General features: G+C 32.8%; 1 protein-coding gene across 4 annotated transcripts in view; it reads left to right on the top strand.

Annotated features, from left to right (window-relative positions):
• raf1b (Raf-1 proto-oncogene, serine/threonine kinase b) overlaps positions 1–6,204 on the top strand; it is a 37,857-nt gene extending 31,653 nt beyond the window's left edge. For all 4 annotated transcript variants that reach the window (XM_089125399.1, XM_039648996.2, XM_039648993.2 and 1 more), the window contains 2 exons: positions 2,766–2,900; positions 5,685–6,204. In XM_089125399.1, coding sequence (XP_088981525.1) covers positions 2,766–2,900; positions 5,685–5,822 — 273 coding nt within the window. In that variant the 3' untranslated portion in view covers positions 5,823–6,204. The remainder of the gene's footprint in view (positions 1–2,765; positions 2,901–5,684) is intronic.
• Positions 6,205–17,055: the final 10,851 nt, after the last annotated feature.

The raw sequence follows: 17,055 nt of genomic DNA, 5'->3' as shown, positions 1-17,055 counted from the left end.
GGAATCTCTATCATGGCCTCCTAATCATCTCCATATATATATATATATGGAGATGATTAGGAGGCCATGATGGACAAAGGCCACTGGGCAAATTTGATTTGGCCAGGATGCCGGGGTTACACCCCTACTCTTTCGAAAGACATCCTGGGATTTTTAATGACCACAGAGAGTCAGGGCCTCGGTTTAACATCTCATCACGACAGTATAGTGTCCTCATCACTTTACTGGGGTGTTAGGACCCACACAGACCACAGGGTGAGTGCCCCTTGCTGGCCTCACGAACACCTCTTCCAGCAGCAACCTGGCTTTCTCAGAAGGTCTCCCATCTGGGTACTAACCAAGCTCAGCCCTGCTTAGCTTCAGTGGGCAACCAGTCTTGGGCTACAGGGTGATGTGGCTGCTGGCTATATCATGTTGTAGTCTTTACAGAGATGAAAACTGTCCACATGTGGTCTGTCCTGTCATGTGGTAATCTATTCACAACTGCAGCTATTGATAATGTTGATCATGATCCATCTTCAACAACAGCTAAGTATTCTTTTCACGGAACCTCCATCTCCCTCTTTCAACATCCGTCTTCAGAGAGGAAAGGAGAGCGTCGAAAAATTGTTTCATCTCATAAGCCACGATGCTTCAAAAACAATCTACCTTTTGCCTCAAAACTATACAGATGTCTTCCCTGTCAACTACAACATTAAGACCTCATCTGTACCATCATCCCATGTTCAGTCCTTGAGCAGGCACAATGCTGGGTATATTAAGCAGGAGTTTGAATGGACAGAATATGTCAGATCAACAAGAGACAAAGCTGGAGATCTCAGTGATTTGTCACGGGCTGCATACCATGCAACTCAGCAGTCACTGGACATTGATGCCACCTGCATTACATCATGCACACAGTTGCAATGATCAGGCACTCAATGGATGTCATCAGAAATGCAATTAGTCATTTGCATCCAGAGCAAACCCCTGTGAACCCCTTTGACCAGCCACTATTTGCCTTGGCCAAGCAAATACAGTGGAAGTGGCCAAATAGATATGGTGAAATTGTGATTCTTTTTGGGGGTCTCCACATTGAGATGGCATTCTTGAGGACCAAGGAAGTGGTTGGGTAGAGGCTCTTGTTCAAGCAGACATTACAGGCACAGCTGACTCTTTCTTAAAAGTGGCCCATGTTGCTCATACGAAGAGAAGTAACAGAGGCTGCATAGTACATTTTGCAACGTGCTGCATATGACAATTACATGAATATGCATTCCTCCAGTGATGTGCTGAGCTTTGATGAATGGTGCAAGAGGCAAAAAGATAAAAGATCAGCTCTTAATCACTTGTCACTATGATGTCTAATTTTGATCACATAACATGAATTTACAGATGATTCATGAACCCATGTATAGTAATATTTAGTATTACAGGAGCAAATTTTCAAACATATCTTATATTTTAAAGTTTAAAGATCTTCTATGTGAAAGTGTGCTCATATTTACATGTATTTATGGTGAAATGTGTTATTTTATTTTATGTTTCTGGCAGCTTTTAATCCATTTTCCCATTACGAAATCCATATTTGGCGGCCATTTTGAAAAATGCCCACCATGACCCCCAGGGGTCAAATTTCAAGCGCCTACGGTCCTAAATCTGATCAGACCCCCTTTGTGAGCCTTCCTACCAAATTTGATGCTTTTATCGCAAAGTGATCGATTTTTGCGCTTAACTGCCCCACTAGTAAGGCTGCTCTCGCTGCTGGTTATTCCTGATTCTGGATCATTGAGATTGGCCTTTGTTGTTATTGCCAGAGTCTCTAAAGCTCGCATGAAGGCTCCGCCCTCTTCTAAACAGAGGCGGAGCTAAAGCTCACTTGCATTTAAAGGGACAAACACAAAAACGGCGTGTTTTTGCTCAAACCCTAAATGAGGAAACTTTGACAAGCTGTAATAAATGATCTGGGGAGAATTAAGCTGAAATTCACACACGCATTCCGAGGACGCCAAAAGGAGCGTAATATGTCCGTTTTAAACAGCCAGATTCACGTTCAGCATGATGAAGCACAGCCTCAGTGTGTGTGTTCTGTGAGCTGCTGAAGTGTTTAGCTTTGTCTAAATTTAGGTGCCCAAAGGTCGGTTTCTAAAAGCAGTGTCTGGTTATGTTACGCTGCTTTGTTGTCTGGAAATGAGAGGGGAAATGAAGCCGATTTGTTTAGTTTTTCCTCTAATCCTCTGCTAAGTATCAACTGAACTATTACTGTTCAGATTCTGAGAGCTGAGCGAAACTCTGACTCAAAGTATTAAACTCTGTCCTGAAACATTTGTGTCAGGTGGTTTCTCTAGGACAGGTGTGCTATTACACCAGCGTTCGGATTTCGTTTGAATGTTTCTGAAAGAGTCTCTTCTGCTCATCAAACCTGCATTTATTTGATAAAAAAAAAAACAGTGAAATATTACTCCATTGTAAGTCATCTGTTTTCTATGTGAATACATATTAAAGTGTAATTTATTCCTGTGATCAAAGCTGAATTTTCAGCATCATTACTCCAGTCTTCAGTGTCACATGATCCTTCAGAAATCACTCTAATATGATGGTCTGATGCTCAAGAAAAATATTATCAGTGTTGAAAACAGTCATATTTTATGATTTTGAATGGTAGTGTTCATCTCTAGTGTCATTTGCATGGTTAAGCAGATTCACATTGTGCAGAAGAGTTGTAAAATCGAGTTCCCTTTTAAATGTAAGCATATAATCAGGTTCTTCCCCTTTTCTTTGTGTAGATCATCTTTATGGTGGGTCGAGGTTACCTGACCCCTGACCTCAGTAAACTGTACAAGAGCTGTCCTAAAGCCATGAAGAGACTCGTCGCGGACTGCATCCAGAAGACTAAAGACGAGCGGCCGCTGTTTCCACAGGTAACATCCCTGCAAAGCAGATCCGCACGATTAATCACACACACTCGACCTCATTCCTAACAGTGATCCGGCTCTGTCCATTTAAAGCTTTGATGAGTCGAGTCACAGAGAACATTAAGATTTGAGTTCTGATCCAGAGAGCACCGTTGTCATGTCAATCATCTTACGCCATACATATTGTCTTACAATCATTCAGAATAGAAGTAATGAGATAAGTGTATTTAGATCGCTGACGTAGACATCAGTGTTTATATCTGAACTATAGTGTAAATCACCTTTTGAAATTAAATTAATGCTTTACATAATGATTGTATCAATTACATTGTTTCACCCGTTGGTAGAGACAAGAGACTATAAAAATGTATTTGTCATTGAATCATTCATTCAAGAGATTTGTTAAAAAAAAACTCTGACTCATCCAGTAATGAAACAAGTGAAAAAGTCTTTATAAGTGAGTTATTGAATCATTCATTCCAGAGATTCGTTAAAAAATACTGATTCATCCAGTAATTAAACAAGTGAAGTCTTTATGAGTGAGTCATTGAATCATTAATTCAAGTGATTAATTCTAAAACGCTGATTCATCCAGTAATGAAACAAGTGAAAAAGTCTTTATAAGTGAGTCATTGAATCATTCATTCAAGAGATTCGTTAAAAAACACTGATTCATCCAGTAATTAGACAAGTGAAGTCTTTATGAATGAGTCACTGAATCATTCATTCAAAAGATTAATTCTAAAATGCAGATTCATCCAGTAATGAAACAGTGAAAAAGTCTTTATAAGTGAGTCATTGAATCATTTATTCAAGAGATTTGTTAAAGAAACACTGATTCATCCATTAATTAAACAAGTGAAGTCTTTATGAGTGAGTCATTGAATCATTAAGTCAAGAGATTCGTTGAAAAAACACTGATTCATCCATTAATTAAACAAGTGAAGTCTTTATGAGTGAGTCATTGAATCATTAATTCAAGTGATTAATTCTAAAACGCTGATTCATCCAGTAATGAAACAAGTGAAAAAGTCTTTATAAGTGAGTCAATGAATCATTCATTCAAGAGATTTGTTAAAAAAAACTCTGACTCATCCAGTAATGAAACAAGTGAAAAAGTCTTTATAAGTGACTTATTGAATCATTAATTCCAGAGATTCATTAAAAAATACTGAATCATCCAGTATAAACAAGTGAAGTCTTTATGAGTGAGTCATTGAATCATTAATTCAAGTGATTAATTCTAAAACGCAGATTCATCCAGTAATGAAACAAGTGAAAAAGTCTTTATAAGTGAGTCACTGAATCATTCATTCAAGAGATTCGTTAAAAAACACTGATTCATCCAGTAATTAGACAAGTGAAGTCTTTATGAATGAGTCACTGAATCATTCATTCAAAAGATTAATTCTAAAATGCAGATTCATCCAGTAATGAAACAGTGAAAAAGTCTTTATAAGTGAGTCATTGAATCATTTATTCAAGAGATTTGTTAAAAAAACACTGATTCATCCATTAATTAAACAAGTGAAGTCTTTATGAGTGAGTCATTGAATCATTAATTCAAGAGATTCGTTGAAAAAACACTGATTCATCCATTAATTAAACAAGTGAAGTCTTTTTGAGTGAGTCATTGAATCATTAATTCAAGAGATTTGTTAAAAAAAAAACACTGATTCATCCAGTAATGAAATAAGTGAAAAAGTCTTAATAAGCGAGTCATTGAACCATTCATTCAAGAGATTCGTTAAATAAACACTGATTCATCCAGTAATGAAATAAGTGAAAAAGTCTTTATAAGTGAGTCATTGAACCATTCATTCAAGAGATTCGTTAAATAAACGCTGATTCATCCAGTAATGAAACAAGTGGAAAAATCTTTAGAAGCGAGTCATTGAATCATCCACTCAAACTTTAAAAACACAAATCATTTGAACTATTTTTTTTGATAACTATTAACATTTAGTCAAAACCTGTAGTAAAGTAAATGTTATTTAGTTTAGTTGTCTATCCAGAATCATGGGAGAATCATTATTATTTTAAACAACAAAAAAAGTGATTCTTAATTTATCCAGAATCGTGCCGCTCTAACGAATCAAGTTAGCTGAATGAATGCCTCTTTTATTACTGTCAGGAGAATCTTGAAGAAACGTGCAGCTCATATTTCTTTGCGACATTAATTTCATGACAATTAGGCAAATTTTCTGACCTAAAGTTTTACTCTAGTACAATAATTGTACTTTATTTATAAAGATAATATAATCTATAATCATATACAATCAGTGCTGATGTTTAAAAAAAGAAAAAAGTCTTACAGGTGTTATGAAATATCAAATATTCAACTCGAATTAAAAAACAGCCATTCATTTCAGCCAGGGTGAAATGTGTAGTACATGTAGTAAAACAGGAAAAATATACTTTCAAACATTTAGATGACAAAACAACTTTTTATAAATACAATGCAATGCCTTTTTTATTGTTGTAGTGCAATGCTCAAGTCTGTATCAGTTTCATAAAAAAGATGTCTTTTTGACTTAATGAATGCCCAAAGTAGGTTTACTTTTTGTTGTTATTACTGTTGTATTGTGGGATAATTGTGATGTGGAAATATTAAATTGTGAGTCTAATTTACTGGTGAAACTAACAAACAAAATGAGAACAAGATCTGCTTGAAATGTTTGGCCACTTATAATATGTGGAAGTGTGTATTAATGATCATCATGTTGGTGTTGTAAAGGAACTATTAGCTCATTCTACACGGATGTTGAAGTGATGTCCCGTTTTCCTCAGATCCTGTCCTCCATCGAGCTTCTCCAACACTCGCTCCCGAAGATCAACCGCAGCGCGTCGGAGCCGTCGCTGCACCGAGTCTCGCACACCGAGGACATCAACGTCTGCACACTCGCGCTCTCAGCCGCGTTCAAGTGACTCGTGAAGCGCTCATGTCACCGTCTCTGTATCCCAGCACGAGTTCGGGTCATGATGATGCGGAGAGGGAACGTGGGAGAATATCTCTCCGTCAGGCCATCCCTCACTCTCTCATCAATCCCACAATCGTGTGTGTGAACGCAGTGCAGCAGGTTGTAAATATTCCCGAAGTGCCAGTGCCGTGTTTTTATCCGCTTCATGATCACGTGTCTCTTTGATTTTTGCACCATACACAAAATCTAAGAAGAGCGGGTATTAACTTTATTTTGAAACTTATTAGAGACCCCCCAGCTTGTTACTGCTTGTCATGGAGAGTTAACTTGTAAACTTGACAGATTGTTTATGCATTGTATTTTAATAAAATTAAGTTAAATACACCACACAAGCTCTGTTTTTGTTTTGTTTTTTGCTGATGTGAAGAATAATTATAAATTTCATCTGATATTTAGTCACAAGCTCTAAACATGGCTCATCCAATCATGTTTCAGAACCAGAACAACACAGAACCTGCAGATTTTGTGATATATCGTCACATAGATGACTTTTCAAAATTTTGCTCTATTGAAGATTCTAAAACTCAATGGCTGTGGCACTCTTTTCTGAATATGGTACAAATTATGTTGACTATTTAAAAACCTATAGTAATATCCTTTGTGAAAAAAAAGTGCACTTTAGTGTACTTATTACAAAAATAATACACTTTAAATGAATACACTTAAGTGCGATTTAAAAAAAATTTTTTCGGGGTACTGAATGCACATTAAGTGTAATTTATTTCAAATATTTCACATATTAAGTTGAAATAAAGTGTAATAAGTTGCAATCAAGTGTGATTTTTTTGGAACAACTTAATTGGTACTTTAATACAACTTTATATATACTTTCATAATTGCTTCTAGAGTATTTAAATTATAGTTAAAGAGCACTAAACAATATGATGACACGCAATTAATGTGATTAAAAATATACTTTGAAGTCAGTCAACAATACACTTAAGTGTGAATTAAATACATTTTTTTTCGGGGCACTGAATGCACATTAAGTGTAATTTATTTCAAATATATCACATATTAAGTTGAAATAAAGTGCAATAAGTTGCCATTAAGAGTGATTTTTTGGAACAACTTAATTGATACTTTAATACAACTTTACATACACTCTCACAATTGCTTCCAGTGTATTTAAAATAAAGTTAAAGTGCACTACACAACATAATGATGCAATTAATGTGAACTAAAATATACTTTAATGTCAGTCAACAATACACTTAAGTGTAAATTAAGTGTAATGTTTTCGACAAACTTAATGCATATTATATGTAATTGATTTCAAATGCATCACAGATTAAGCTCAAATTAAATGCTATTAGTTGATATTAAGAGTGATTTTTGAAATATGGTAAAAGTGTACTTCCAAATATACTGACAAGCAAATAATGTCAACAAAAATATACTTTAATTATATAATAGTGTACTTGTTCGTTACATTAAATACATTTTTTTTAATTAAAAAAAATATAGTTGCAATTTATTTCAAATTTGGACAAAAAAGTCTTAATAACCTATATAGTTACAATCAACACAAATTCAATTTAAAACCCTCTATATTTACTGACAAAACAATCTCTAAAATAAATACATAAAAACCTTTCTGTTGATGCACAAGAAAAAACCCAAGAAACAAACGGTTACAACACTTAGAATGAAAATTCTGTCACTATACGCACCTTCAAGTTGTTTCAAACCTGTATGAATTTTTCTTCTGCTGAACACAATGAAGATATTTTGAAAAATGTCAGTAACCAAATAGTTAACTGGTCCCAATGACTTCCATGGTATTTTGTTTCCTACTATGGAAGTCAATGGGACCAGTTAACTGTTTGGTTACTGAAATTTTTCAAAATATCTCTGTTGTGTTCAGCAGAAGAAAGAAAGGTAACACTTAACTGCACACTATTATTCGTTATAAGCATGAGTTAACAGTTAATCATTTAAAGCATTAATAGACATTAATAATAAGTTGCTAAATACAGCAATAAATGTTTTTTTCTTGATTTATAAGCATATCTATAATGTGTTTAATAATTGTAGTTTCATACTTTGTTAATGATCAATTAATAATTTCTTAATGAAGTATAGCATTATTTACAAACCAGTTATTTAAGAGTTGTCAGTGATTCATAAGATCACTTAAATGTAAGTTGAGGGTGAGTATATATGATGACAGAATTTTAGACATTTTCAGAAAACATAATTCTGTATGATTTATAAGATTGTTTCCATGTAAATTACTGGTATTACTATACTGTTGGGGTAATTTGGTCTCCATAACCTAGGGATTACCAGTACAAACATCATTTTAGAAGCAAACACACATTACATCAAATACACAACCCATGAATTAATACAAACAAAATGTGATGTTGCAAAATGTGAACACTAAGATTCAAACGGGTAATGAAAAAGGTATTATTAGTTAACTCCTTCAGTTAACATGAAGAATGAATAAAACTTGAAGCATTTGTTAGCCTTAGTTAATGTTAATTTCAACATTTAATAATGCATTATTATATTCAAAAGTTGTGTACTAAAATTATAATGCACTGTGAACTTGTATGTACAATAACTATAAATTGTTCTAACTTTAACAAACTATATTTGAATGAACTAATCTTAAAAAAGATTAATAAATACTGTCAAAAATGCTCATTTTTTTAGATCATGTTTTGCTTATACATAAACTAATATTAACAAATGAAACCTAATTAAAGTGTTAACAAACCTGGTTAATTTTAGCTCTTAAACCTTTTCGTAGCACCAACATTAAAGAGGACAAAATGCTTACTTCAGCATTACAGTGAATATAATTTTGTCTAAAAAATAAAAATAAAATAAAAATGAAGAAATCCAAAGGCAAAAAAACAAGAAAACCAAAATCATTTGTCACCAAATGCTTTGAAGTAGTTGGAAAGTCCTGTTTATGTCAATGTCCCGGTGCTCTCCGAAGTAAATGTGAATGGATTTGTTCCAAAGAGGCAGGAAAGTCAGGAAAAAATACCTTGAGAAAAAAAAAAAAGTAAAATAAATTGTTTATAAAACAGATCCAGTCCATTATTAAATTTGGCTCAAATGAATGAAAGTGATAGATATTTTCCCTTTAAAGTTTTACATACACCTTGCAGTATCTGCAAAATGTTAGTAATTTTAGCAATAAGAGGAAACACAAAAATGTATGTTGTTTTTTGTTTAGTACTACCCTGATGAAGCAGTTTATTCTGCAAGGTGTAGGCCTACATAAACTTTTGACTGCTAGCTAACTGTTGATGAATGTGTGATGTGATGAATTACCTCATCAGCGTCACACATAAATTATTGGAAACATGATCAATTTAGCTCCCGAATCTATATTGCGTATAGCAACGTACTTGACTAATTATTTGCAGTATAACATCTCATCTGCAAACAGCCAAACGTGGCGCTCCTTTTGTTCTCTTGTTTTCATTTCCTGATCGCGATTGCAGAAACACAACAGCGCATTTTTTAAACTCTAGGGAAGTAGTGCGTCATCATGACGTCTGGCGCATGCGCATTAAACACCGTGTTCATATACAGTATATTTTTATTTCAACTTTTCTGTTTAAGTTGAAGTTGTTCTAACTCTTTGTGTTGTTATACTCTGTAAGTTCACAAAACGCTACTCTTTCAACCAACTAAAAGTCAATATTTTTGTTCTGTGTAGATTGCAATTAAATGTGTTTAATTGACTTTCTCACATATGTAAAGTACCACACATTACTGTTATGCTAAGACTCCTCTCATCAATTACATTTTATTGTCATATATTATGTAGAAAACTGACAAAATATCAACAATAAGTTGACCTGGATTATACTGTATTGCAAATTTATTGGAAAAACACATTCCAAGTGCATTAATGCATACAGTCGATATATTCTAGATTAAACACATTTAAAATAAATGAACTAATTGTTTTTGGACAACACACTTGAGTTGAAATTAAAATGAATTACTTTCCATATTTTCCATTAAAATTATTATTTTATTTAGTATATTAGTCACTTCATCAAAATACATTTCATTTAATAACTTTAATAACTTTAAAACACTATAAAATCATAATTATTTAAAATGTAAAACTTAAGTAGACACAATTAAAAAGGGAATTTTTTAAAACATGCACTTAAGTGTGATTAGAAATATTAACATGAAAGTGTACTTTCTTTAACTAAAACTTAAGTAGACATTATTAAAAAATGATTTTTTAAAAACATGCACTTAGGTGTATTTAGAAATATTGTGATGAAAGTGTACTTAATTTAAGTTAAATTTAATTAGATATTATTACAAAGTGCATTTGTAAAAAGTACACTTAAGTGTGTTTATAAATATGATCACGAAAGTGTACTTTCTATAAGTAAAACTTAATTAGACATTATTACAAAGTGCATTTTTAAAAAGTACACTTAAGTGTGTTTATAAATATTGACATGAAAGTGTACTTACTTTAAGTAAAACTTAATTACATATTATTACAAAGTGCATTTTTAAAAGTGCACTTAAGTGTGTTCATAAATAATGTGATGAAAGTGTACTTTAAGTTAAACTTAAGTGGTCTTTAATTGTAATTATATTATATTATCTGCAAGTACACTTTTCAAAATATATACTTTCATGAGATTAAGTACAATTATTTTAAAGTGTGTTTAAAGTTGTATTGTGAAAATAGGTAAAAAGTATGATGCTAATATACTTTTAATGTATTTAAATATAGTACATTTTTTGTTAGTATATTTGCAATGTACTATTGAAAAAGGGAATATATTTCAAATACAATAAAGTATACTTTTTTTTCACTAGGGTATACTGTTTGTTTATGTTATTGACTAAACTATTTACTATTACTTCTCACTATATCTTATATTTACTATTTGCACTGCACTGTAGTTGTACCATATCGTATTACCATAGATAAAGGATCCATCAGTTATCTTTGTTATTGTTAATCAGGTAAAATATGCTTTTTCCACAATAAGAAAACTATCGCAGCAACGCTCCAAAGCGGCCAATTGGGCGTCTATGTATTTATTATATCTATGCTTTTGCATTCTGCACTTTCTCTTCTCTCAAGGCATCGACAACACAGAAATCTCTGATTTTCAATAATTGTTTTTTTCCGCAGAAGTTATCTCACAGGAATCTCTACAACGGTAGGAATGCATAACACATTATCATTAGAAATGATTCGGAAATCCTTCATTCAACGCATTATTATACAGAACGTAACTTGAAATATAATTGTATTAAAAAATGACTGTTAATACATCCCAAAACAGCATCCAAACCTTGCAAAGACCTACTTCAATAATTATTCAAATACAACAGCCAATAGCAAGTTTTCAGCAGCAGACATTTCAATATGTTATTTTTTGTGTTAGTACTTTTATTTATTCAAATTACAATATGCAGTTTGTGTGTAAGTATATATATGTCATATAAACCAAGCAATTAATTTGATTAGGTATACAGTTTTGTTCATACGTAATTCCTTTGCGCAGCTGCGCAAATTTGCATGCGATCTCAGAATATAATTCTGGCGATTTGGTCGGCCTACAGCTAAGTTTAGCTATGGATACAAGACGTGGTTTAAAGATTCGTCGTGGACAAAGACAACTTTGACCAACAACAACAACGGGTGTGGAGACTCTGGAGCTAATGAGGTGCTAGGAATGGAGATTTTATCTGCTAGATTGCTAGATTGATAACTTTTTGTTGCAGTATATTATGCATTGCTTTTATTATTGTTATTGTTTTATTATTGTATTGTCAAGTTATACATTTTGGCGTAGTTTTAGGTTGGTCTTGTAATGATAAACCGTCCATTACGTTGATTGTTGATCTGTTAGCAGTGAAAGACTGCGGTCAAGTGGGCCGCACGTGGAAAATACACGGTCAAGCCAGCCGCACATTTTTTTTTACATGCGCGTCAAATCCTGCACTTACGGTATGGGTGCTGAAAGACGCCAAAATTGATTTTAAGACTCCTTTTCCTGCTATTTGTTATGGTATTAGGACACAAATAATACACTTTTATGATTGTTTCCTAAAACATGACTTTTAATTTTGTTTTTTGTTATTGTAATGTTTCTAGGCTCGAATATTAATTATATCAATTATAATGTATTTATGTTCATATTATTATAAATTATCATACATTTTTATTGTTAATATTTATGATTTTTAGACACTATTTTCGGCTATTTTCCATCTTATTAGGAGACAAATACTACAATATCTTTTTTAAACATGACTTTTTCATTTTTTATTAATTTAATGTTTGTAGGCCTAGCCTATATATGATATACATTAATTTAAATGTGATTTTTTTTTAAATTTATGCTTGTGTTAATGTTAATTATATCATACATAATTTTTTACATTTAATTGATTGTTAAGTTGAATGTTTATATATATATATATATATATATATATATATATATATATACAGTATATAATTTATATATATTTAATTTGATTTTTTTTATTATACAGTATTATTGCCTAATTTATTAATGTGAATGAAATTGAATATTAATGTTAATGATCAATACATTTATTTAGCATTTTTATTGTTGGTTTTAATGTTTTTATATATAAAGTATACATACATACACATATATATATATATATATATATATATATATATATATACATACATACAGTGTGTGTGTATATATATATATATATATATATGCGCTATAAAACTTGATCTATAAAATATACATTCATACCTGAAGTATGCTCAAAACAGACACACAGTTTTGCAATTTTACTTCTAGAACTTACATCATTTCCAATTTTTAAACACTCAAAAAAGTATTCCTTCATAGGTTTGCTCATTTTCTCAACTGATTCCTGTTCAGAGGGACCCTGGCTATTACTGTATGTATTATCAAGTCATTTTACTGTATAGTTTTGGAGAAAAGTGCAGGCAAACCCAGCCCAATCATCAAAGTGCGTTCTACCACTTAAACCACGTCCCATGTTCAAACACTCATAAAAAGTGTTCCTTCGTAGGTTTGCTCATTTTCTCAACTGATTCCTGTTCAGAGGGACCCTGGCTATTACTGTATGTATTATCAAGTCATTTTACTGTATAGTTTTGGAGAAAAGTGCAGGCAAACCAAGCCCAATCATCAAAGTGCATTCTACCACTTAAACCAAGTCCCATGTTCAAACACTCATAAAAAGTGTTCCTTCATAGGTTTGCTCATTCTCTCAACTGATTCCTGTTCAAAGGGACCCTGGCTATTACTGTGTTTATTGTCAAGTCATTTTACTGTACAGTTTTGGAGAAAAGTGCAGGCAAACCCAGCCCAATCATCAAAGTTTGTTCTACCACTTAACAACGCCCCATGTTCAAACACTCATAAAAAGTGTTCCTTCGTAGGTTTGCTCATTTTCTCAACTGATTCCTGTTCAGAGGGACCCTGGCTATTACTGTATGTATTATCAAGTCATTTTACTGTATAGTTTTGGAGAAAAGTGCAGGCAAACCCAGCCCAATCATCAAAGTGTGTTCTACCACTTAAACCACGTCCCATGTTCAAACACTCATAAAAAGTGTTCCTTCGTAGGTTTGCTCATTTTCTCAACTGATTCCTGTTCAGAGGGACCCTGGCTATTACTGTATGTATTATCAAGTCATTTTACTGTATAGTTTTGGAGAAAAGTGCAGGCAAACCCAGCCCAATCGTCAAAGTGCGTTATAGCACTTAAACCACGTACCATGTTCAAACACTCATAAAAAGTGTTCCTTCATAGGTTTGCTCATTCTCTCAACTGATTCCTGTTCAGAGGGACCCTGGCTATTACTGTATTTATTATCAAGTCATTTTACCGGAAGTGTTATGAGTGTTTGAACATGGGACGTGGGTTAATGATTGGGCTGGGTTTGACTTTACTTTTCTCCAAAACTATACATTAAAATGACTTGATAATAAATACAGTAATAGCCAGGGTCCCACTGAACAGGAATCAGTTGGGGAAAATGAGCAAACCTATGAAGGAACACTTTTTATGAGTGTTTGAACATGGTACGTGGGTAAAGTGCTAGAATACACTTTGATGATTGGGCTTGGTTTGCCTGTACTTTTCTCCAAAACAATACAGTAAAATGACTTGATAATAAATACAGTAATAGCCAGGGTCCCTCTGAACAGGAATCAGTTGAGAAAATGAGCAAACCTATGAAGGAACACTTTTTATGAGTGTTACAACATGGGATGTGGTTAATAACACACTTTGATGATTGGGCTGGGTTTGCCTGCATTTTTCTCCAAAACTATACAGTAAAATGACTTGATAATACATACAGTAATAGCCAGGGTCCCTCTGAACAGAAATCATTTGAGAAAATGAGCAAACCTATGAAGGAACACTTTTTATGAGTGTTTGAACATGGTACGTGGGTTAAAGTGCTAGAATACACTTTGATGATTGGGCTTGGTTTGCCTGTACTTTTCTCCAAAACAATACAGTAAAATGACTTGATAATACATACAGTAATAGCCAGCATCGTTCTGAACAGGAATCAATTGAGAAAATGAGCAAACCTATGAAGGAACACTTTTTATGAGTGTTTGAACATGGGACGTGGTTTAAGTGCTATAACGCACTTTGACGATTGGGCTGGGTTTGCCTGCACTTTTCTCCAAAACTATACAGTAAAATGACTTGACAATAAACACAGTTAGCCAGGGTCCCTCTGAACAGGAATCAGTTGAGAAAATGAGCAACCCTATGAAGGAACACTTTTTATGAGTGTTTGAACATGGGATGTGGTTTAATAACACACTTTGATGATTGGGCTGGGTTTGCCTGCATTTTTCTCCAAAACTATACAGTAAAATGACTTGATAATACATACAGTAATAGCCAGGGTCCCTATGAACAGGAATCAGTTGAGAAAATGAACAAACTTATGAATGAACACTTTTTATGAGTGTTTGAACATGGGACGTGTTTTAAGTGCTATAACGCACTTTGATGATTGGGCTGGGTTTGCCTGCACTTTTCTCCAAAACTATACAGTAAAATGACTTGACAATGAACACAGTAATAGCCAGGGTCCCTTTGAACAGGAATCAGTTGAGAGAATGAGCAAACCTATGAAGGAACACTTTTTATGAGTGTTTGAACATGGGACGTGGTTTAATAACACACTTTGATGATTGGGCTGGGTTTGCCTGCATTTTTCTCCAAAAATATACAGTAAAATGACTTGACAATACATACAGTAATAGCCAGCGTCCCTCTTAACAGAAATCAATTTCTGTTTCAATTTCAGAAATCAACAGAAAGCAAACCTATGAATGATGTTTGAACATGGGACGTTTATATCGTTTGAATATGGAAGTGCATATATATATATATATATATATATATAGAAATTCAATGATAATTGAATGATTAAAAGCCACTAAAAGCCTGTTGCATCATATTTGTCATTTACATTAACATAAAAAAGTAAAATAAGTAAATAATCATCATTACATATAATAATAATGAGTGTATACAAACATTAAAATCAACAAAAAAATGTTTAATAAATATATCGATAATTAATATTATTATTCAATTTCATTCACATTAATAAAGTAGGCAATAATAATGTATAATAAAAAATCAAATTATATATATATATATATATATATATATATACGTGTAACACACACACACACACACACACACACACACACATATATATATATATATATAAACATTCTAATTAACAATTAAATGTAAAAAAAAAAAACTAATGATGTATGATAATTAACATTAACACGAGCATGAATAAATTAATTAAACATTAAATTAATGTTAATCATATATAGGCCTAAAAACATTAAAATAATAATAAAAAATGAAAAAAGTCATATTTTTAAAAAAAATATATATATTTTTTGTCTCCAAATAAGATGGAAAATAGCAGAAAGTAGTCTCTAAAAAACGTAAATACTAACAATAAAAATGTATGATAATGTTTAATAATATGAACATGAATACATTATACTTGGTATAATTAATATTTAAGCCTAGAAACATTACAATAACAACAAACAAACAATATTAAAAGTCATGTTTTAGGAAAAAATCATGAAATTGCATTATTTGTGTCCTAATACGATGGAATAACAGGCAAAGGAGTTTTAAAATCAATTTTGGCGTCTTTCAGCACCCATACCGTAAGTGCAGGATTTGACGCGCATATAAAAAAAATGTGGCCCACTTGACCGCAGTAGACGCTTTTATTTTTATAATCTGCTGATGTAACGTTACTTATATCATTGTTGTGGACATAACTGTGTAAATCATCTTGTGTTTTTTTGCCATAGAAATTGTCCTGTACCTTGTGTTCCCTCTGACCTTTGTGTCACATCTTCACCTCTCACACACTTCACACACAAGCGTGACTCGAAAAAAAGATTTTGATGAACTGGTTTGAACAGGAGAGTCACGAACAGAGCAAAGCAAGGCGAGCATTTGAGCTTATAAAACTTAAACCTTTTTATTTATTTTTTAACTGACCGCTCGTTTCGCTAGATAAGACCCTTTTTCATCGCCTGGTGCCGTTTAAAGCCCTTTGAAGCTGCACTGAAACTCTCATTTGACAGTGATAAAAAATAAAAAACTGGATCTCACCTGAGACCTCTGTGCCCACGTTTGTCCACGAATGGTGAAAAAGTGAATAGGGCATGAGGCTAGCTAGATTAAAATATCCCCACATCATCACACACCATTCACCATACCTAGAGATTGACATTGACATGAAACCAGCTATTAGGCTAACTGAAGTAAAACCATGCCAATCTCTAGGTGTGGTGGAAGGTGTGTGATGATGTGGGGATATTTTAATCCCAAAGGCCAAGGGAACTTTATCAGGATGCATATTATCCTGGATCCATGAAATAACTGACTTTTAAAAATAAAAATCTGCCTGACTCTATGGGAATTTAACATAGGGGTGTCCTGACTTATGCACCCTGTATTTTAAGGAAAAACATTTATTTATTTATTTATACATTATTTATTCACAAAGAAAATTTGTGTCCTTAAAGGTTGGAGTTTTCATCATTTTTCTAATTAAGGCATTAAGATCAATATCCAAAAGATTATTTTTTTCATTCCTCTTTTTAGGCAACTTTAGCATGGGT

The sequence above is a fragment of the Pimephales promelas genome, chromosome 21 (genome assembly GCF_988280905.1).
Source record: "Pimephales promelas chromosome 21, fPimPro1.hap1.1, whole genome shotgun sequence".
NCBI lineage: Eukaryota > Metazoa > Chordata > Actinopteri > Cypriniformes > Leuciscidae > Pimephales > Pimephales promelas.
This window is presented reverse-complemented; position numbering and strand designations above follow the sequence as displayed.